This window comes from Macrotis lagotis, chromosome 1 (assembly GCF_037893015.1).
Source record: "Macrotis lagotis isolate mMagLag1 chromosome 1, bilby.v1.9.chrom.fasta, whole genome shotgun sequence".
Lineage (NCBI taxonomy): Eukaryota > Metazoa > Chordata > Mammalia > Peramelemorphia > Peramelidae > Macrotis > Macrotis lagotis.
Window position 1 is genome coordinate 838,684,532 of NC_133658.1, and position 23,130 is coordinate 838,707,661.

At 35.0% G+C, this 23,130-nt stretch overlaps 2 protein-coding genes across 5 annotated transcripts in view; one reads left to right on the plus strand and one right to left on the minus strand.

Moving 5' to 3' along the window:
* Nucleotides 1–2,657: 2,657 nt before the first annotated feature.
* Nucleotides 2,658–23,130, minus strand: part of LOC141508618 (NACHT, LRR and PYD domains-containing protein 3-like) — a 46,156-nt gene continuing 25,683 nt past the window's right edge. For 3 of the 4 annotated variants that reach the window (XM_074217395.1, XM_074217394.1, XM_074217397.1), the window contains exons 7-11: nucleotides 21,621–21,788; nucleotides 19,386–19,556; nucleotides 18,027–18,197; nucleotides 16,480–16,650; nucleotides 2,658–13,713 (exon numbers count right to left, since the gene is read on the minus strand). In XM_074217395.1, coding sequence (XP_074073496.1) covers nucleotides 13,614–13,713; nucleotides 16,480–16,650; nucleotides 18,027–18,197; nucleotides 19,386–19,556; nucleotides 21,621–21,788 — 781 coding nt within the window. In that variant the 3' untranslated portion in view covers nucleotides 2,658–13,613. Of the gene's footprint in view, nucleotides 13,714–16,479; nucleotides 16,651–18,026; nucleotides 18,198–19,385; nucleotides 19,557–21,620; nucleotides 21,789–23,130 lie in introns of those variants that run through there. The other variant, XM_074217396.1, reaches the window with a different exon arrangement.
* LOC141508619 (olfactory receptor 52I1-like) lies at nucleotides 3,458–4,689 on the plus strand. The gene has a single exon (XM_074217398.1). The coding sequence runs from the start codon at nucleotides 3,592–3,594 to the stop codon at nucleotides 4,639–4,641; it is 1,050 nt and encodes a 349-aa protein (XP_074073499.1). The 5' UTR covers nucleotides 3,458–3,591; the 3' UTR covers nucleotides 4,642–4,689.

Sequence of the window (23,130 nt, forward strand, 5' to 3'; positions counted from 1 at the left end):
ATGTTTAGAGTACAACAAAAATATTGTCTCCATTCTATTTAGGGCATTATTTAGTGAAATTGAAGCCACCAGAAATCCATATGTGAGGCATTGTGATTACTTATTCTAGCAGCCAAAAGTTTGCGGATTTTTTCCCAAGAGATTATTATTAGCTATGAAATTGCAGAAAAATAAAGCTGAAAAGAACCAGAATATATTTTGTCCAAAACACCATGACTAAAATTCAGGTCTATAACTTCTCAGTATATATAATTATTCAGTATTTATTGGATGAACTTAAAGGGAAATGCCCATTCCAGTTTTAGATAATTGTCTTTGTTAAAGAGTTTTAAATTGTCTTTTGATGACAATTAGAACAAGTATGATCTCAAGCCCTTTCATCATTTTGGGTACACTCAAAGAATGGGTAATTTAATAACAGAGTCACTATATTAAAATATTATCTCATGATTTTCTGTCCAGGTTTACAAATTTTTGATTAATGGGTTACAATATGATCACACACAGGAAAATAGAAAATGTGTATAAAATATGTATATGGTAAATAAAACATACCATCATTGATAGTGTGAGACTACACTAGTAATTAAGGGAGGTAGAATCAGGTAAGAGCTCTTTTAGGAGGAGGAAGTTGAAGTGAGCTTGAAGAAAGTTAGGGATTTTAAAAGACAGAGATGGAAGTGCAATTTATATTCTTGCAATGATGTCAACCTGTACTTACTATTGCTGAATCAATACCTGGAACCTTAGATGAACTGAGTCATATAGTAAAACCTGGCTCCTCTTAAATGGATATTAGGGGGTAAGATGGGCCTTAGAGAAGCAGTGGAGCGTAGGAGAAACAATGTCCTAGAGCCTCAAGATCTGGTTTACAATGCCAGGTAACTACTAATGGATGATTTAATCTTGGACAAGTCATAACTTCACATCACAATTGATGAAAGAGTATATACACCTGTTTCACCCAGAAACTTCTTGAGAGAAAATGATTAACTCCTTCAAAATATTGAAATTTATGGATTACATTTTAAGATGGAGTAATACTTGCTTCTTAGCCAAGGATGAAATTCATATAACAATGGTGAAAAGAAGACCTTTACTTGAAGACTAGCAGGTCTGATGTAGAGATTTTTTTGAACTAATAATGAAGAAGGGGAGAGAGAGAAAAAACTGTTCACATAAGTAGCAAGATTTTTGGACCAGATTTCAGAAATTTGAGTGCCATGTTGCCTTGTCCTGATGTCATGGTCCTCTTAGAAAATGAAGGACAAGCAGCAGCCTTAGGTCATTTTATTCCCGAACTTCCCCTAATCACCAGAACCTCAAAATTCAGACATTTTGCTAGAGATTGCATGATCTTATGCATTTTCATCAGAGTTTGTTCCACTTCTTTATGCTGTGTGTGTGTGTGCCTGTGTAGTTTCAAAGAGGAAACCAGTCAGCAGTCTTTATCCCACATAGTCTTTCTGTACTTTTTCTTGTCCAATTGCAATAGCCCATTATCTCAAATTTACAATTACCCTGATTCATCCATTTTCCCATATAAAGTAGGAATTGAAACCACTGACCCACGAAGATTTCATTCAGTTTTATTTTTTGCCAGTCTCTCTCCATTGTGATCAGAAGGTCTTCACCATTGATTTTCCTTCTATAGTCTTTTCATTATTACTCTTGGGTAAGTTTCTTAATATTTTCATCTCCCAAACCCCTCAGGCTACCTACCTTCTTCTCCTAGATAATCCCAAAGAACTGAAATGACCAGTATCCTTATGAAACTTATGGGACACAAATGTTTACTGTGGAGTCACAAAAACTTGAGTTCATATCTTGACTCGGACACTTATTAGTTGTGTATCCACAGACAAGTCACTTAAACTCTGTGAAATTCGGTTTCATTTTTTTTTTTGTAATATGGTGATAACAGCATTCAACTCACAGATCTGCAATTCATTATGTAAGAGGACTTTGCAAATGAAGTTCTATATATTTATTCTTAATACTATCAATAACTTTCACTTATATAGCATTTATAAAATATCAGTCTTGCACATATATGATTATATTTGACCTTCCCTCAAATCCTGTGAAATAGGTGTTATTACTCTCATTTTAAATTTTAGAAGCTGAGGTTCAGTGGCTTCTCTCAGTCCCAAAGAAAATAAGTGTCAGAAAGAGAATTTGAATTTAGGTCTTTCTCTCCAGGTCCAGAATTCTTTCACCTAACTGCACAAGTACCTGCCAATTAGTGTTATTTTCACTAAAACTGAATCCTAGTCCTGACTATTTATGAGGTATATGACCTTAGATAAATTCCTTGTCCTTATTTCAAGTAAAAATCTGTATGTGGTCATCTATTAATCTCATTACCTTCTTAGAAAAAGTGACTAACTTCTGTTAGAAAATGGAATTTGACTGGAAGAGGGGGCTCCAATGCAGGGAAGATCAATAGAAAGTTATTACTGAAGACATTGTCCTTTATCCTCACTTACTGTTTCAAATACAGTCACATATTTAGCATGTTTTTTTTTACTGAAATTTTATTTTATTTTTCCAATTACATGCAAAGGTGGTTTTTAACATTCATCCATTTGCGAGTTTATGGGTTCCACATTTTTCTACCACCCTCCCTTCCTGCCCCCCTCCCAGTGAAGGCAAACAATCTGGTAAAAGTTTTGTGTGTACAATTGTGTTTTACATATTTCCATATTAGTAATGTTGTGAAGGAGGAAATAGAATTAAAGGAAAAGAAAACAAATATGAGAAAGAAAAAAAAACCCAAAAGTTTAAGAAAAGAAAATGTAGTATCCTTTACTCAGTATTCATATTTCATAGGTTCCCCCACTCCCCGCATGTGGATGGCATTGTCTATAGCAGGTGTCTCAGAATTGTCCTTGATCTCTGAACTATTGAGTGAAGCTGCATGTAGCATCACTGATACAGCATCAGCTCATGCAAGTCTTTCCATCTTAGCACTTTTTCTGAAAGATTGACTCTGATTATGAAGCATGACCCAGTTGGAGAGAATGAAGGAGCCTTCCCATTTCAAGGAAAGGAGAACTGGGAGATAGGAATCATAGTCATTCTTAAAACTTGTTTTTAATGCAAGTTTGCTAAATATGAGGCAAGAGAGGGAGGAGGAAAAGAGAGAAGAAAGAATGGAAGAGACAGAAACAGACAGAGGTAGAGACTTTGAATCAGAAATACAAATAGGTACATAAAGAGAGATAGAGACAAAAAGACAAAGATACAGAGACAAAGATAGAAAAATTGGGGGATACAGAAACACAGAGAAAAAAGAAGACCCAAATGCAAAATCAGAGAACACAAATAAACAAATCCAGGTCAAATACGATTTATAGTTCTTAGGATTATCCAATAGGAGAAGGTGTTCTTATATTGCCTCTGTGAGTTACTGGTCATTTATATGTTTTATTCGAAGAGGAAAGACCAGAACATTAAAATAGAAATAGATCAGTATCACTTGGTTGTGTAAGAGAAATATATTTGGTCAGATAGAAATATCAAGACCTCTGACCTCTGGTTTCTGATCAATTTTGTGACTTTGTCTTCAGGGAAGAAGTCTCCCCTGTGATGTTGGGCTCTCCCTCTAACCACACATTACTGAACACAGCTACTTTTATCCTTTTGGGTGTCCCAGGACTGGAGGCAGTCCATGTTTGGCTGGCAGTCCCACTGAGTGCCATGTACTCTGTAGCTCTATTAGGAAATATTATTATTGTGACTGTGATCTGGACCGACAGTGCTTTGCATGAGCCCATGTATCACTTTCTATGTGTCCTGGCAGCTGTGGATATTGTCATGTCAACATCAGTGACCCCAAAGATGTTGAATATCTTTTGGTCAGGCAATGGCATCATTGGGTTTGCTGCATGTTTCACACAGATGTACATTGTCCATGCTACTACAGCTGTAGAAACAGGATTGCTCTTGGCCATGGCCTTTGACCGCTATATAGCCATCTGTAAACCTCTGCACTACCAAACCATACTCACACCACGGGCCATGATAGGGATGGGCATGGCCATCATAACAAGAGCTATTGCAGCTATGACTCCAATGACCTGGATGGTGGTCCATCTGCCATACTGTGCCTCCCATGTGGTCCCGCATTCCTACTGTGAACACATGGCTGTGGCGAAGTTAGCATGTGCTGATCACATGCCCAGCAGTCTCTATAGTTTGATTGTTTCCTTCATCATTGTTGGGATTGATGTGACCTTCATTGCTACCTCCTACAGTTTGATCCTCCGGGCTGTATTCAGTCTCCCCTCTCAAGATGCACGGGTCAAAGCACTCAACACATGTGGTTCCCATGTGAGTGTCATGGTCCTCTACTACTTGCCAGCTATGGTGTCCATCTATATGGCATGGTTGGGGCAGGAGATGGTGCCCTTGCACACCCAGGTGCTGCTGGCTGACTTCTACCTAGTCATCCCTCCTATGCTGAACCCTCTTATCTATGGTTTGAAGACAAAGCATATCCGGGAGCGAGTGTGGAATGCAGTGACTACCAGTATTCCTGACCATGTGTGCCAAAACTCATCAAAAGATAAAAAACCTACTCAAGTGTTTGTAATAGAGCACAGAGAATTCAGATGGAGGGCACAGGCTCAGAAGTAAGTGGGCATATTGATGTGTTTTCTTTATATCTATCATTCATTCCTAGTAAGGCTGATCTCACATACTGGGGTATGTTGCATTTCTTAAATCATGCTAATGGTCATCTTAGTCAAATTGCTTCTATATTAATGATGACACCATAGTATTTATACTTTTTTGGGGGATGTCAATCAATCAAAAATATTTTTATTATTATGTGCCAGGCATTATGTTATATACTTAAGGATACAAAAAAAGACAAAAATTTGATACTTTATCCTCAGGGAGCTTATACTTTGATAATTGAGTCAGTATGTAAATAAATAGGTACAAAAATTATATACAGAGTTGATCATAGTATCATAGGGGAGGATACTGTTAGCTCTGGATATTTGAAAGTCTCCTAGAGAAGGCAGAATTTGAACTAAGACTTAAAGGATGTTAGATCTGAAGGCTTTTTAGTCTTTCCTATCCAGTGATATAACACATATATAACACCTGTCCCTCTGGGAGGGCTTTTCATTTAGGTAATCACTGTCCACTTACTCTATTGCATTGGGTTTTATATCCTACATTTGTTACATCATGGCTGTTTGGGAATCCCTTAAAGGGAGGTGAAAATATAAGAAACATTTTGCAATTTTCCAAGGAAGAAAACTGTTCATCAGGAATAAAGTATCTTCCTGAGAATCATGTATTAAGCTTTCCTGAGTACTGATGATAAAATATTTCCATTTGAATACTTTTTTCCACTAACATAGAACAGAATTTTATTTCAAAACATTTAAAGTATCTTTAAAAATCAAAATCTTTGTCCCAATGAAGTCTTTAGAATTATGGAGGACTTATAAATGTTCTCTGCGTCATTAAAAACATATAATATTTGAGCTGAAAGGAACCTTATCAATTGTCAATCCCTATCTATTCCTAATTAATTATAGCTTATGCTACAAGAATTTTAAGTTTATGTGCGTCTGTGCATGCGTGTGTGTGTGTGTGTGTTTGTGGTTTGTATTCTGAGAATGTGTGTGATTGTCATATTTTGTAGTCTGGGGTAGTTTATGGACTCCCTCCATATTTTTCTAGAGCTCATTATTGATGCAATTGCTAAATTTCAGTTAGAAATGAGTAAAATAAAGATGTATTTTTTCCTTATCCAGGTTTTTTAGGAAGCTAAGTTAAAAACTTCTGTCTATATGATCACTAGTACATATTCATCCTATCTATATTTTAAATCTACAGATGAGGAAGCTCTCCAGCTCCCAGGAAAGACCATTTCACTTTGAAGAAACTTTGTTAAGTGGTGTTTTCTTACATCAAAGCTAAAATTTACCTTTCTATATTGTCTATTCATCACTCGTAGTTTGATACTTTGAGGAAAAAAGGAAAAAGTTTAATACTTTTCCCCACATCATAACCTCTTTAGATGGCTAAAGATACCTCTTCAAATTCCTTTCTCTTTGATAAATGAAAGCTGATTTGTGAATGATTTCTGATTTGATAAACTTAAAGTCTTCCAGAAAAGTAATCCAGAATAGTGAAGGGAGAGAACATAATTTCTTTCCTGGAACTATGGATAGTTGAGAACAATTCTCTTGATGTCTGATCAGGTTAGAATACCAAGACTTTCATTTTCTTTTTAGACACACTGTTTCTTTCAGTGTGTTCTTAGGTGGCTTGCTTTGTTTAGCTACTGTAGTATAATTGTTGACTCATATTAAGGTATCTCACATATATCCATTAACATTCTTGCCATAGCCTACACTAGTAAAGTTGATTTTAACCTATCTTTTTTTTAATTTCAGGCAATAGAGTTAAGAGTGACTTGCCCAAGATCACACAACTAGGCAATTATTAAGTGTCTGAGATCAGATTTGAATTCAGGTCCTTCTGACTCGAGGGCCAATGCTCTATCTACTGCACCACCTAGCTGCCCTGATTTTAACCTATCTTGCTTGATTATTTCAATAATTCACATGGCTATAAACAGTGTAATATTCTGTGAATGAGGAAGGTCCTAACTAATTAAGGAAGAATCCCAGTAATAGTGTTAGGGCTTATAGAATAGATATTAACCAGTTTTTATATTTTTGTTAATGCAAAGTATGTTCCAGATCATAGATCTAACTCTCTCTTACACCTCAGTGCCAAATTATTTTCCTACTATTAGGAGACAACCTATATGTACTAAGAGGGGAGTAAGCTCATTCTTAATGGTTGTGGCACCATCTCTTGGTTGCTTTATAATTGGCTATTTTATAACTGAAGAAGGCATAGAAATGAGTCAGATGTTAGTGGCTATGGCTATGGCAGTGCCATTATTATATGTACCTCTAACACTTGTCATTTATACCAGTTACCAAATATATTTATTTCAAAGACTGTGTAAATTAATATTAGCATGTTAACATATTACTTGATTCTTAAGAAAATGGTTGCTTTTCAGATTTATCTTTGGGAAGCATTATATGCCCACTAAGTGGAGTATAAATTGGAGAGTGGAGAGACTAGAAGAAGCAAAAGAAGCTACTATTCCATTATGATAGAGCAGATGAGAAGTCATCAAGCCCTCAGGTGATGATGGATAGTTTCTATTTTGGTAAAAAGAATAGATCAATGATATAATTATTCTAGAGTTAGTTTTCAATGAGACTTGTACTTAATTAAGTCCTCCTTATTTCTTATCTCCTACATCCAACAATGCTTAAGGCTTTAGGTATAGGTAACTGGGAGGAAATGATACAAAAGAAAAGAGGAAGTTGGGAGGAAGGGCATGTTTTTTGGGGAAGGTAATCAGTTTTGTAATGTTGAATGTAAGTGACTAGTGAAACTTTAACAAATATTTATTAGTACTATTAGATGTACTATTAAATATATTTTTGTGTGTAGACATATTGCCCCTTTATCATGCCATCTTCTTCCATGGCTTCAGCTATCATTTTCATGCAGATAGCTCCCACAACCATATCTTTATCCACAAACCTCTCTGTAGGACTCCATTCTCAATTTCTAGTAGTAGGATGCAAAAACATAGTCAAATACAAATATCTATCTGGATTTCTTCAAGCTTAAGGTGTTCTTAACAGAAGCCCTCAATTGTTCCTCAAAATCTGCTCCCTCCATTACTTTCTCATTTTTTGAATGTCCTAGAATATTTCTATTAACAAACATTCATGAGTTTAATTTATATTAGACTGTTGTTCACTGTCTTTAACCCAAGACATTCAAAAGTTTTCTTTTAAATAAATACATAAGTTGAATTTTTTCCATCTTACAAAGCGTTATCCATATTCATAATAAAAAGGGATTAGAGAAGACTTCATGGAAAGGTGGTATTTGAATTTAGACTTGAATGATGTGTAGAAAGAGGAGAAGATGAGAGAATGACATTCTAGGAATAGACAACAGAATGAAAAAAGGACGTGGATGTGAGACAATGCTGACATCCACTTAAAAATTTTATTGATAACTTATTTTAAAATAATAAATGAAAGTAAACCCACACATATAAATTAAGTATCTTTATGCAAAACTATTAAGCAAAATATATAAAAATGTGATTATGACTAATTATAATATACACAAACACACTCTTGTACCTTATTGCCTTTAGAAAGGGAAGTAATATTGATAATGGTTCTTTTATATAAATTTACATTCATTGTTTTTAATGTTATAATTAGTATATATTTACTCTGAATCACTTTGCTTATATGTATTGTTCATATGTCTTTCCATTTTTTCAAATCTTCCATTTTGAGTTATACTTATGATACAATGATATCAATTTATATACATTGGCATAAAGACAGATGGCTAACAGTGCTAGACTTGGGATCAAAAAGACCTAAGTTCAAATTCAGACTCAGACACTTACAAATTGTATAATCCTCAGCAAGTCACTTAATCTTTTTTGCCTGTTTTCTCCTGTAAAATAGAGATAAAAATAGTACCTTTCTCACAGGGTTGTTATGAGGATCAAATAAGATAATATTTGTAAAGCACTTAGCATAGTGCTCAGTACAGAGTAGGTGCTCAATATAGAATAGGTGCTCAATATGTGTTTGTTTCCTTGTTCTCTTGTACCTATTAGCACAAAACCACACAGCCATTAGAGGTTTGATAAATATTTTTTGAATGAATCTGCCACAACTTTTTCAGCCATTTCATTATCATTGAACATATGGTTTTGCTTCTAACTTTTCTGTTTCAAATCTTATGTGTATATGTATATGTTTATGTATATGTATATGTATATGTATATGTATATGTATAGGTATATGTATAGGTATATGCATATGCATATGTATATATGATTGGATGTTTATGATATATTTGATATATGTGCATATACATATGCATGTGTGTATATGTGGATATATATAATATTACATGTAATATTTATATATATATATGTGTATATATATATATATATATAATTATACACATATTTCTCCTCCTCTAACAAATAGCCTCTTTGAGTGTGAATAGTTTTGTAAGATGTATAATTTTACATTGCTTTCTAGAATGATCAGGCCAATTTATAGCCCCAATAGTGAATTATTATTTTGTTCTTTTATAGTTTCATCATTACTGAATTTTTCTGTTTGGATAAAAAATCCTGACAGTGGTTTCAGAAGGAACTGAATTCAATGCCTTCCCCTGACATATGATTTTGTGATCCTTTATAAATCATTTAACCTCTCAGTATCCAAGACAACTATAGAACACTTGAGAAAAGTGGCAATGTGCACTGTAATATGTTTTGGTTCCTTACTGGGAATTCCCCTCTATTAAATTCACAAGTCTCAACCTTGTCTCAAAAACTGGTAACTTAGAGATATTTTGTTTTTGTAACACATATAGTGATCTTGAATGGTTTCAGATGGTTGTTGACAATCCACATCTTCTCTTAAAAATTGCCCATTCATTTACCTTGACAATGTATCCTTTAAAAAAATCTCTTAATCTCACATATGTGTGAATACTCATATATTTTATTTTTATAGGATAAATATTATTACAGCTGTATTATGTTTATTTATATAAATATGATTTTAAAAATTTATGAACCAAAATTTTATCTGTCTTTTCTAATTCTGTTTGTGGAGAGAATAGCAATGTCTTTATAATGAGGAAAAGGATTTTTTCTGATCCCTTTAGTTTTGCTAAATTTGTGAGAATAATTTTCATGAATTCAAGGTAGCAACCATGGGTTTGATGGAAGTTCAATGGAATTTTCTCATCTTAACTCAAATAATAGGTTATTTGGAAGGACTTATAGTTGTCACAGAGGCAAAATGAATAGACCTAACCATAAGATGAAATTAGGTGAAGTAGTGGATTTTGTTCTGGGCCTGGGGTCCTAAATCCTAATTCTAAATCTGGTCTCAGGTGCTTACTAGCTATGTGACCCTGACTCACTTAACTCCTTTTGCTTCAATTTCTTCATCTGTAAAATGAACTGGAGAAGGAAATGACAAAACATTGTGGTATCTTTGGCAAAAAACAAAAACAAAACAAATGGGGTTAAAAAGAGTCAGACATGAATAAAAAATGCCTGAACACAGAACTCTAAGACTCATTTCCTTTACTAACTGGCTGACTGGTCAGATGTGGTTGGGGTTTAACACAAAGGAGTTATCTTAACTTGAGATTATGTGCTTTTAAGACAGTTATCCCTTTGTAGAAAAATGTTTAACATCTTTCATACAGCAGTTGGCAGTGTTAGAGCAATAGCAGAGACCCAAGCAAGGAGGTTCAGTGGAGATTGGAACATTTAGCAGTACAACAGAGATAACACTATAAGTATAAGCCTAAGTATATCAGCTGCTTATAATGCAATAGAGAAAATAGCTGATGGTCTAGTGCCATCATTAGATTAGCAGAAGTATGATTGTTTTTATGTCTATGACTTTAGCTATTTTATTCTCCTAGTGAAAAGCCCTCCTTCTTTTGTACTTATTCAAAACCCCCAAATCCTATAAGATCCATATTTATCTCCATGAAGATTTGAGGAGCTCCTCTATATCTTTATCTGTTAAAAGGCCTTCCTTGTTCATGACTAAGCTCGAATATGGGAATGCTAAAACATTAGATCTCAGAATTAGCATTTGGAGTTAATATCCAAAAGATCATAATAGGCTGGGAGCTATTACCTTGGTTAATTTGCTAACCTGCAGCCAAGCTACATTTAACTCTGTGAATTTTCAGGTTTTGCACTTGGTTAAAAGAAATCAATAAGGGTGATTAGGTGGCACAATGGATAGAGCACTGGCCCTGGAGTCAGGAGGACCTGAGTTCAAATCTGACCTCAGACACTTAATAATTACCTAGTGGGTAAGCCACTTAAGTGGGTAAACCACTTAACCCCATTGCCTTGCAAAAACCTTAAAAAAAATCAATAGACACAAATGTTAGGAGAGATATGATCAGATAAATATTTGCGGAAAAAATCATGTTGGGTTCTAGTGGATTTTTCCCCAGTGTTGTTTACTGTGATATGATAGGAAAAAGACTTAATATAGTCTTCCCCAAGATTAATAAAAGTACAACATCTACTGAACAGATCATAATGAATATGTCTTTAATTGAAAAGGGCAGAGTACAATGGATATGTGTCTGATTCTATGTGCTAAGCTTTTATAATGTGAACAAACAACTGGAGTTTGTCAGTAAAGGGGAAGTCAACTAGAAGTAAGGATAGGTTATAATAGGCCACAGGAGGACCACGTGAAGACACTAGAAATGTTTAACCTGGATAAGAACAAAAGCTGGTGGAATGCAAGCATGTGCATGGAAATGTTTAATAACTAGCTTTTAGAAAACAAAAAGTAGGTGTAATACAATTCAGTGCAATCTACGTTGCTATATTCCATCACTCCTTTAAGATTAGATCAACAAAACAATGAATGAACCCCAGTTTATGGCTGCCAATTTCTGAGGCAATAAATTCTTATGAGTAATAATTTAACACCCAACCCTCATAAGATCAGTACTGTTCTGGCAAATTCCTGGAAAGGGAAGGATAACAATTATCTTTAAATATGTTGCTTTCTATTATGAAGAAGAAGCATTCTTTGCCACACTTTGGCCCCAGAAGACAAAATGGGAACCAGAGTGCAGCATTGACAAAACAGGAAGTGTTTCCCAATAGTGGGTTTGCATCTGAAAACTAGAACTGTTCAAAAATAGAATAGCTTGCCTTGGAGATTGTTCAGTAGTACAAGTGTTTGAGAGCTGAATGGGACCCACAAATATACACAGAATTCATTTAAAGAGTATACTCAATCAAAAAATACAATGGAAGTGAAGTACATATAACACACACCATGCACAACACAGTGACTGTAAATCATTTTTTTCCCCTTCAGAGTCTTCATACTGTTTTCCCAGGGTACTCTTTCCCAGTTTGACTCTTGACAAAAATGGAAGAAAGAAAAATGTCTTTTAAAATCTAGATTGGTGATAAATGAGAATAATATATGCAGAAAATAAAATAATTTAATGATTATAAAAGCATTTTTAAAATCTATGCATTCATGAAGTTAATGTGTAGCATATTATCTCAACAAGTCTCAACTAAATGTTCAAGTAAATATGACTTTATTTCTCACTTAGTATGGGTCAGGTTCTGAAGGTGCAAACAAAGGCAAAAACTGTCCTTGCTCTCAAGGACCTGAATCTAATGGAGGACCAATAATGTAAACAACTATGTTCATACAAGATACAGGAAGAATAAATTTCTGAGGAAAGGAATGGGTTTAAAGATGGGAACTGGAGAAGGTTTCTTGCAAATAATGGGAATTTAGCTTATAATAGTAAGCTAAGAAAATCAGGTAGAGATAAGGAGGGCCTGGCAATGGACAGCGAAAAATAATGGGGAAGAGAGAGTGTCTTATAGAAAGAGAAGCAAAGTCACTAATACTGGATTGTAGAATATGTGGAGGAGTAAAGTGTCAAGAAGAAAGAAAAGCTCCAATTTATGAAGAACTTTAAAAGCCAAATAGAGGATTTTATCATTGACCTTAGGGGCAGCCAATGGAGTTTATTAAGTAGGAGAGTGACATGGATACACCTTCAGGTAAGAAGATCACTTCCACTAAGTGGAAGATGGTCTCTTGTGAAGTGAGATGTGAAGCAGGGAGTCCAACCAGAAGGCTATTGTAATAATCCAATTGTAGGAAGGGACTCTGCACTAGGGTGGAGAAAGAGAGAAGATATAATTATTAAGGATGCTATGAAAATAAAATTTATAGGATTTGTCAGTAGATTCATATGAAGAGTTGAGTGAGGAATTAAGGAAAACCTGTTTAGAAACTTGATAAAACTGATAGTCATCTGCATAAAGATGATCACTGACTTCATTTGAAATGATAAAATCACCATATAGATGGAGAATAGCAGAGGTCCTTAGACAAAGTCTTGATAGACAATTATGGTTACATGAATGAAGATCCAACAAAACCAACTAAAAAGGAACATTCATTCAAATAGGAGAATCAAGACAGAACAGTGTCACAAAAACTGAGAGAAGAGTTTCAGGGAGAAGAGGGTAATTAGAAAATGTTAAAGGCTTGAAAAAGAGGTTATAAATCCATAGTGACCGATCCACAGAATAAGAGAACAATCAACCAAGTAGTTCAAACCAACAGTAGGAAATACAAGTCTTTCTGGAGTCAGGGTCATATCTATTTTTTGTACAGAATAAGAAAACTGAATTTCTTATCCTCAGGTCTGATGCCATCTACAGTTTTTCAGATCTGTCTTTATCATCATTCCTGAAAATCACTTTAAAAGATAGCACTGGGGCAGAACCATATGGAGAACTTATCTCAAACATTGCTTTCATTTTACAAGACTTTCAATTATCCAAACCATCTCCAAATCATCATAAAAGAAAAATTTTCAGTTAATAATTCAGCAGAAGGTTTCTGTCACTTTTTTCTTCTCCACCAAAACTTCATATTTCTCCCACCTCCCAGAGAAGACAATCAAAGCAGACTTGAATTCTCAATGATTAGATGAGGTTTGCTCTGTCTCAGTTCATCCTGAATTTTCTGAGTATCTGCACTTAATTTCCACTTATCCAGCCTGTGGAAATACAATACTTAATTATCATTCTTATTTCCATCACTAATGACCTATTATTCCTTCTTATCCAATACAGAGTATATCTATATAAAGGGAGGGTTGGGAACTGAGAGTCCTTTCCCCATTTTGTATCAAAGATCAAATAAATACAAAGAAGAAAGGAAAAGGGAAATTATACATTACAGAAGCATCCCAGATTTCTTTCATTTCCTCTGTACTTTGTTGATACAAGTGTATATATTTGTGTGAATATATAAATATGTCTATGTAAAATGCCTATTTACTAGTTCAAAGGTCAAGAATAATAATGTCAAACTAAAGTCTATGACACTGCTGTCTTGTTGCTCTTCTCACATATCTACCTCTTCTCAAATATAATTTACTAAATACTTCTCTTCCTATCATGGCTACCCCCAAGTACTGAATACTTTTTCTCCTCTCTCTTTGTCTGCTCTCTCAGTGATCTCATCATCTCCCCTGGGTTTGACTATCATCTCTCTTTAGATGACATTGCTCTTTGCTGAGCTCCAGATGTATGTCACCTAATGTTGGAAATTTCAAATTGGATAGCCTGTAGACATCTTAAACTCAACATATCCAAAAAAGAACTCATTATCTTTTCTCCTAAACATTCCCCTTTTTCCAATTTTCCCAAAATTTCTTTTAAAAGTGCTACCATCTTCTCAGCTATACAGATTTACAGTCTTGCTGTCATACACAGTGATTATTTCCTCTCTTTTGCCCCACATATCCAAATAGATGTCACATCTTGTGGATTTTATCTCTATAGCAACAAATAAAAGCTAGCATTTATATAGCACTTCAATGGTTTCAAAACACTTTAAATATGTTATTTCATTTGATGCTCATAGTCACCCTAGGGGTTAACCCAGTTTTACAGATGAGGAAACTGAGACTGAGGAAAGCGAAATGTCTTATCCTGGGTCAAATAGTCTGTAAGTGTCTGAGACCATATTTGAATTCATCTCTTCTTGATTCTAAATTCAAGACTTTAGATACCACTGTTCCTCATTATCTCTTATCTCTGTTCCCTTCTCTGCTGAAATAGGCATTACATTGGTTCAGGTTCTTGTTTTCCTCTCATTGTTATATTATTATCTAGCAACATAATTTTCAACTATTTATAATAATTATTATGCTATAATTATTTATACTGATCATTTTGCAATTATGGTGATAATTTCATAATAATTATATTATTATAATTTAGACCATTACGATTGTCTCTTAGTTGATCTTGCTCTTCATTTCTCCCCCCTCTGCAATTCATCCGATGCATATTGACAAAGTGACTTTTTCAAAACATTGGTTTGTCCATGTCATTGACTATTAAATGAACCTTAATGGATTCTTAATATATCTAGGACTAAATGTAAACTCTCTGTTGGCCATTTTAAGTACTTCATAACTTAGCTCTAACCTATCTTTCAAGGCTTATTATAATGCTATAATCCTTAATTTAAATCCTTTTGACCTTGCTATCTGTCATACCTAGAATAATTTCTTTGCTTATAGTTGGCAAAGGAGTTGATTCAGATGTCAGAGGAACTGAGTTCAGGGTCTTCCATTTTAAGCTGGCCATGGGCAAGTCACCTCATCTGTCTAACTCAGTTTCTTCATCTGTAAAATTAGGGAGTTGGTTTAGATAAACTCTAAGGTCCCTCTGGCTTTAAAACTAGATGTAGTCTTCCACTTCTCAGAAACCCTAGTTTTCTTCGAAGTTCAACATAGTGCAACCAAGTTCTTCTCAATTGCCCCAGCTTCTGACATGCCTTTATCACTTTGTGTATTATTTTGTTTGCATTTACATGTACCCTTTTTTTCTCTGAGAGAATGGAAGCTCCTTGAAAACAAGATATTTTTTCATTCTTGTCTTTGTATCTGCAGTACCTAGCAAAATGACAATACTTACTGACTGATTAATTAAAGCTTTTTTTTTATAAATGATTATTGACTTGTTAATTATAATTACCAAACTTGTCTTTGGAAAACGACTTCTTTGTTTCAGAGATGCGAAAACTATGGGTCTGGATTATTACATATGGGGTATATGTGTTGGTTAGTTTTAATGATTTCTTTTTTCCTTAGTCTGCAAGGATTTCCCTGTGTGTTCCAAACATAGTCTGATAGTGGTAGTCAAGCAAATTTGACCCTGAAGAAGAAATTTAAGAAAGATTCCTTCCTTGCAAATATTTAACATTTAGATAGTGATTAAAGGTTTGCAAAGTTTTACAAATATTATCTCCTAAGCTTTTTCAAATCAAAGGTTGTTACTTTTTGTATACTTTGTAATTGTCTTCCCATGGACTTACTTATTGAAAACATGTATGTTGTACTAGACCAGATATGTGCTGTGGTATATCTATATAGATTCTTTGATATAACAGAAAAACTAAATATGCATTTATTTACATTAGTCCATAACAAGAAGCTGAATATTGTTCTAAACAAAGAAAAATTGAGTTTTTGGAAAGTGTATATTTTTTCATCATAATTATTAAAAAAGACTAATACTATACAAATAACATCATGCACAGAGGAATGAGAGTTTCATAGGAAAATGTTCTGAGAAAAATCTTCAATCCTTTTGGCCTTCATCAGGAGTCAGACTGGTGATCTCTAATTCTGGTTCAGATGCTTTCTATCAAGCCAACTTTCCCCTATTCATACTTGTCACCTGAATGCTTTTTTCTGCCCCCCTCAAACCCACAAATGAACTTTACATAAATAATGTTTGGGACTCACGTTAGTTTCTGCAGTTTATTATCCTGGTTTTTCAAAGTCTCGAACAGAAGCTTCACTCCTTCATCACCTAGGCCATTACCTGTAAGATTTAGATGTATCAGACTTTGACTGCTCTTGAGTGCAGAGGAGAGATCCCGACATCCTGCTGCTGTGATAAGGCACTTAGACAACCTGTAGAGATGGCAAAGGACAACTTCATTGCCAAGAATTATTTATTTTCTGCTTCTCCCTGGGAAGATACACCTTCTAATAGTCCCTTTGAACATTTTATATATGTATGTATGTATGTATTTCTATATCTATCTATCTATCTATCTATCTATCTATCTATCTATAGATATAGATATAGTATCAGTCTAATATCTTTTCTATTCTGATTTTCTTTCTTCCTTACCAACTCAAGGCCTAAGTTTACATCATTAATCTTATCTTCTACCTGTTTTGAAAAGATGCTTAAATCCTAACCAATGGCAGAGTCCTTGACTATGTCCCAACTCAATATTTGTCTTATGATTTGAGCTATGGTTATGCTACTAATACTAATCACTCAAGGGTCTATCTTAGTATTACTTCATGATTGTTATGGTTAACTTTGCTCATTTTGCCTTCATTTTTCCTCTTTTCTTTACCTTATAATACTACCAAACCATGAATCTGTTTCTTCATTATCTAAGGTATCATTTCATCAGTGACTAGATTGGGAGGGTAAGTAATTTATAATTCTATGAGGACAGCCATAGAATGTGTCCCATTCTATGTGATATGTGTTTACATGGACCTATCAGAGGCCTCTGCATGGGGAAGCAGGAGTGAAGGGAGGGGAATGGAAAAATATGGAACTTATAAACTTGCATATGGATGAATATTGAAAACTACCTATGAATATAATTGGAAAAATAAAATTTAAATTAAAAAAAGGATGCCAAGTCTTTACTTCAGGGCAGCTCAAATTAGGGCTCATGGAGGTTTCCTTGGTTCGGGAGTCATGAAAGTTATAGAACCAGAGACATTCAGATTTTTCTAGGGAGGAGCAAGCTCTGGACCAGGTGGGTCTAAGTGGATTTATCAACTAAGGTCACTGGAAGGGAGATATCAAAGGATTAAAAATGTAACAGAATTCTACCTAAAAGATCATTTTGCCAACTCTGGTAGCATCCATGGTTTTATGACTTTCCTGACTTTTCACAGTAATCTTTGAAGATGTCAGTCTGAATGTAAGTATAGTGGGATATTGGAAAGTGCTCTAGTTGAAAAGTGTTGGTGCCAGCTTCAATACAAAATGCTCATAGACGCTTCCTTAGTCTAGAAGACTTTTACCACTGGGCTCCCCTAGGGCTATTGGATTATTGTTACTGTATTCCAATTAAACCTTATGATCTTCCTTTAGATTATTCCCTTAATAAAAAAAGGTTCTCTGCTTTCATCACTGACTTCCTTGTCTGTTCTTCAGCAGAGCCTTTTTAATCTCAGTCTCAGACTCTAGCATCCTCTATTTACCCAAAAAGGGATAGGGGAATCTTATACAAAGAAAGCTTGAGAGAACTTACTTCAGTTCCTGTAATTTGCAATTCTGGTTTCTCAGAGCCTCACATAACACTTTTACTCCACTATTTTGCAGGGAATTAGCACCCAAATTCAGATGGGTCAGATTTTGGTTTTTCTTGAGAACAGAGGAGAGAGCATGACAACAATCAGCAGAAAGATGGCAGTTCCACAACCTATATGGAGCATACAAATAAAAGTGGGAGATGAAGAATGGGGGAACAAAATAAATATTAATTTCCTATTTATCTTTTAGCAAAGACTTAAAATGATGGCTCTTTGACTTCATGTACAACCTTTCTTTGGCAATATCCATGCCCACCCCCAGTCTAATAGTCTCTTCTCTCATATCTCCCTCTCCTGCCTCTTTAGCAGAAGAACTCTTGACCATTTTGGGTGTCATGGACTCCTTTGTCAATCTAGAGAAGCCCATAAGACGTAGCTAGCTATGGCACTGAGTAGCATACTGGGCCTGGATTAGCAAGATGTGAATTTAAATCTAGTCTCAGATATTTACTAGCCGTGTAATCTAGGCAGCCACTTAACTTCTATTTGCCCCAGTTTCCTCAACTGTAAAATAGAGATAATAAAAATATCTACATCCAGGGATCAAATGAGATATTTGTAAAGGGTTTAGCTCAGTGTCTGATATTAGGCAGAGCTTGATTCAGACTTAGTTTTTTTCTTCCCAGAATATTTATTGCCTACATTCCAGTTAAAGGTCTGTGAAAACAAAGAGGTGTTTTTCTTTTATTTTTCAGATTCATAGATATTCTGAAGTTTATCTACAGACCAAAGACTCAAAAGTTTGTGGAAGGGTTGAAGATCTCTAGAACAGGGGTTCATAGTTTATTATTATCATGGACTCCTTTGATAGTCAGGTAAAGTTTACGACTCCCTTCTCATGATAATATTTTCAATGCATAAAATAAATAGGTTTACAAATAATAAATATATTAATTGTAATAAATATATTGAAATTCAAGTTCACGGGAACCCTGAAATTTATTCATGGGCCTCCATTAGGCCAGATCTTATAATCTGGCCAAAAAGGGCAAAACTTTCAAGAGGTCAATATTCATTCAATCAATAGTGCTCTTTCCCTTTATTCCTAGTATATTTAAATACAAAGAATCAGAGAAATCTGTTGGGTTTGTCATATGTTGGAGGACAAACCTCTGTTACTCAGAAACTGATACTAAAACAAAAAAGAAAAAGAAAGGACTATTACCATGACCTTCTTCAGAGATATGTGAGAACCAACTCTCAGCTTCTCTTCTCTAATACATGTTGTTATTTCATCTCCCAACCTTCTACCTACCAAACACACAGGATATTTTAATAAAAGGAAGTATGTGACTTACTCCAGAGACTGTAAATTACAGTCTTGATTTTCTAAGGCCTCACACAACAGCTTCACTCCATTATTGCTTAGATTGTTACATCCCAGGTCCAAATGAATAAGACTTCGGTTATTCTTGAGAGCAGAGGAAAGATCTTGACAACAGACATCAGTGAGATTGCACAGGGACAAACTGCAAGAGAAATGATCATTTCCCTATATTCATCTTGGAAGGAGTTGGCATCCCTGATGCTTTTCGTTCCTACATATGATATAACCCTGGCCCTGTCCTTGCTTCCTCCTTACACAAAATGATTCCTTTCACCACTTGTCCCCTCCTTTATCATTTGGAGATATTTGGTTCTTTTTAGATCTTTGAGATCTTTTAGGTCAAATATCAATCTCTCCTAGCCTCAGGCTTAGGAGTTGCCTTTGAATTGGTCTTCTGGTTTTCTAGGCCATTGCCAAGCATTTGTTAAGTGGTTTCTATGCACAGTGTCGGTCATTGTGCTAAGCACTAGAGATACAAAGAAAGGGAAAACATGACCTTGATCTCAAGGACCTCTCAGGATATTAACAGACAGAAACCACCATCTTCATTTAAGATGTATGCAGTGTAAATTGAAGGGAATCACAAATAGGAAGCACTAGTAGTGGGAGACCAAGAAGGTTACTGGCAGGAAAGGGGAGTATGACTGAGACTTGAAGGAAACCAGGAAGCTAGGAGTTAGATGAGTTTAGATTCTGGCCATTATATAAGCAAAGAGTTGAGCATATGCAGCCTTATCTGAACAGAATTGACCACAGAGACTAAGCCACAAGAAGAGTAGCAAATGTGGCAAGTTACACTAGGGTTTTTCAAGGGACTATGACCACTATAGTGGAAGGAGGTAAATCAAGTTAAAATATTTCTCAGATGAGTCCAGTGGGTAGGTCCATGAGTATCAAGTTATAGATCAAACAAAAAAATGAAAATAGTTCCTGAAACTTAAAGGACTGTTCCCACTTTATCTCACCTTCACCTTTTATGCTTCCTTCAAGACATAGCTAAAGTCATTTCTCTTATAAGAGACCTCTCCTAGTAACTCTCAAATGCCAATGCCTTTCCCTCTCATCTACCTTTATATATAATTTATATATGCACTGCTCCCCCTTTACCCTGTTAGAATGTACAGTCCTTGAAATCAAAGGCATTTTTATTTTCTTTATATCTTCATCATTTAGCATATAATCTCACACATAGTCAACACTTAATAAAGGTGTGTTGATTGGCTGACTGACCAAGATGAGGTCTAGGTTTGAGATTATTTTAGTTGTGAAAAGAGACTACCTTGAAGCTAAGATTTATAAAATAACAATGATCTTTGGTGGTGATTTCCCACTAAGCCTTAGTTCTAGGACCAAGGACTGTCTTATCTTTAAAAGTGCCGTTTAATGATATTATCTAAAAATGTTTCCCCATCATACTTTCAGTGCCTTTTTCCCTGGCCATGATGACCTTGAACAAATAGAAACTGCCTTCAGTAGGTGGTTAGTGGAATAGGCACTGATTTCTTATTCCATTGAAATGACTCTAGGTAAGAATCAAAAAAAGTATGAGAAGAAATAAGGAATACTTCCCCCTAATCACCAAAGTTTGTTAATAGCATAAAATATAAGTGGGATAGGACCATTAATCAGTCAATCATTAAACATGAATTTATCAAATTCCTACTGTGTGTTGGGCACAGTGCTAGGAGATAGGGTGAGAAAAGAAAAAAGCCCACAAAAACAAAAATTATACAAAACAATTCCTGTCCTCAAAGATCTTACTTTATATAATCTAAGGGAATGGAAACATGTGGACTTATTAATGGAGATAATGGATATCCAAAGTAAAGACAAAATAATTTCAGGGGCAACCTAGCTCTAACTTATAAGGGATTCAGGAAAGACTCCAGGAAGATGTTTAGATTGACCCTTGACCATTGCTAGGAATTTAAGAAATGCAGATTAGAAGGAATTAATTTATTCAGGTAGAACAGTCTACCTCAGTACAGAGGTAGGAGGTAGGATACTAGAGGTGAAGAATAGTCTCATTCCCAGTTTATTGGGCTGGAGAGGACCTTGAACATTGCATAAAGGTGACCTCAGATCCCCTCCCTGACACACTCTAGACTTTTAGATTTTTTCTCTAATTCATGTTAATTCTCAAAACTTCTCTTCCTGATTCCAAATTTGTAGAGGATAATACACAAAGAAACTTGAGGAATCTTACAACAATTTATGTAGATTACAGGAAGGGTGTCTTAAAGCTTCACACAGCAGTTGCATTCCATAATCATGAAGAATGTTGCCACTCACATCCAGATGTGTCAAGCTTTGATTCTTGATGCAAGTAGAGAGAGTCTGACAACAGGCAGCAGTAAGATGGCACTGGGAGAGTCTACAGCAAAGAGAACCCCAAAAGAAAAATTTAATACTTTTTTTGAATTCTTTTTCTCTCATGAAGTAGTTCACTGTGCTGTACCGTTTGGTCTTATGTGAAGTAACAGACAAATAATCCTCTCCCCATCCAGCCCAGCCCATAAATAATAGAAGTGAGGCAGGTTATTAGGATAGGACACTATGCATATACAAGGTTATATAGTATTCCCCAAAAACTGAAGCAAAGAGATCAGCATCTGCCTGATTCAGTTCTTACTATCAAAGAGCCTATGAATCATGAATTGTGTGGTGTGGGATGAGGTTGAGATGCTTTGAGTTCTACTCACTAAGGATACTAGAATCAGAGAGGAGAGGTTTGAGAAGTGAGCAAAAAGGGAAAAAAGAGGCAAAAAAGAACTGAAAGTACAGAAGATTTCAGTAGAAAGAAAAATTCAAAGACCACGAACATAAATAGATTAATCAACAGGAAAAACAATAACAACAGAAAGAAATATGACCTTTAGGCTTGGTAAATGAATTTGGGCATAAATACTGAAAAAATGAAGGAAAATGATATCTTTCTTTATAAGACAAAGAATCACATGAAATTTTAGGAAATGAAAGAGCTAAAAACAATTTGAATCAGCAAAGGCAAGCCTCACCAAAGAAGCAAAGGAAAGAACAATAGTTTGGAAATATAAATACATTGAAGTTAAGGACAGTCCAGAAGAAGAGAAGTAAAAAAATAAATAAATAAGCTCACTGTACAACAAAACATACTGAACTTGAAGGCAGGATGCATAGAGACAACCTAAGAATTAGAGATCTCTCAAAAGAATATGAGAGGACAAGGAAATCTTAACATTGTGATAAAATGATAAAGGGATGAAAATTTCTCAGAACTTCTAAACTGGGAAAATTAATTACCAAATGAAATAATTTACAGATCACCTTTAGAAAAAAAAGGACTGCAAACTGAAAGACACATAGTGGCTACATTTACACCCCCCCACAATGGGGTTAAGTGACTTGCCCAAGGTCACACAGCTAGGTAATTATTAAGTGTCCGAGGTCACATTTGAACTCAGGTCCTCCTGAGTCCAGGGCTAATGCTCTATCCACTGTACCACCTAACTGCTCCTATAATAGTTAAATTTAACAATTAGATTTAGAAAAGATAAGGTCTCCTGCCATCAGGAGAGAGAACTTCAAATAAAAAAGATTATTCTCTACACACAAGAAAAAGGAGAAAAACATAGAATAATGTTTTCTGATGAATAATGAAACTTGGGAAGCAGTCCAATTTTAAATTTAAGATTAACCATAAATGACAAAAAAATTCCAATCAAAGAAACAAAAGA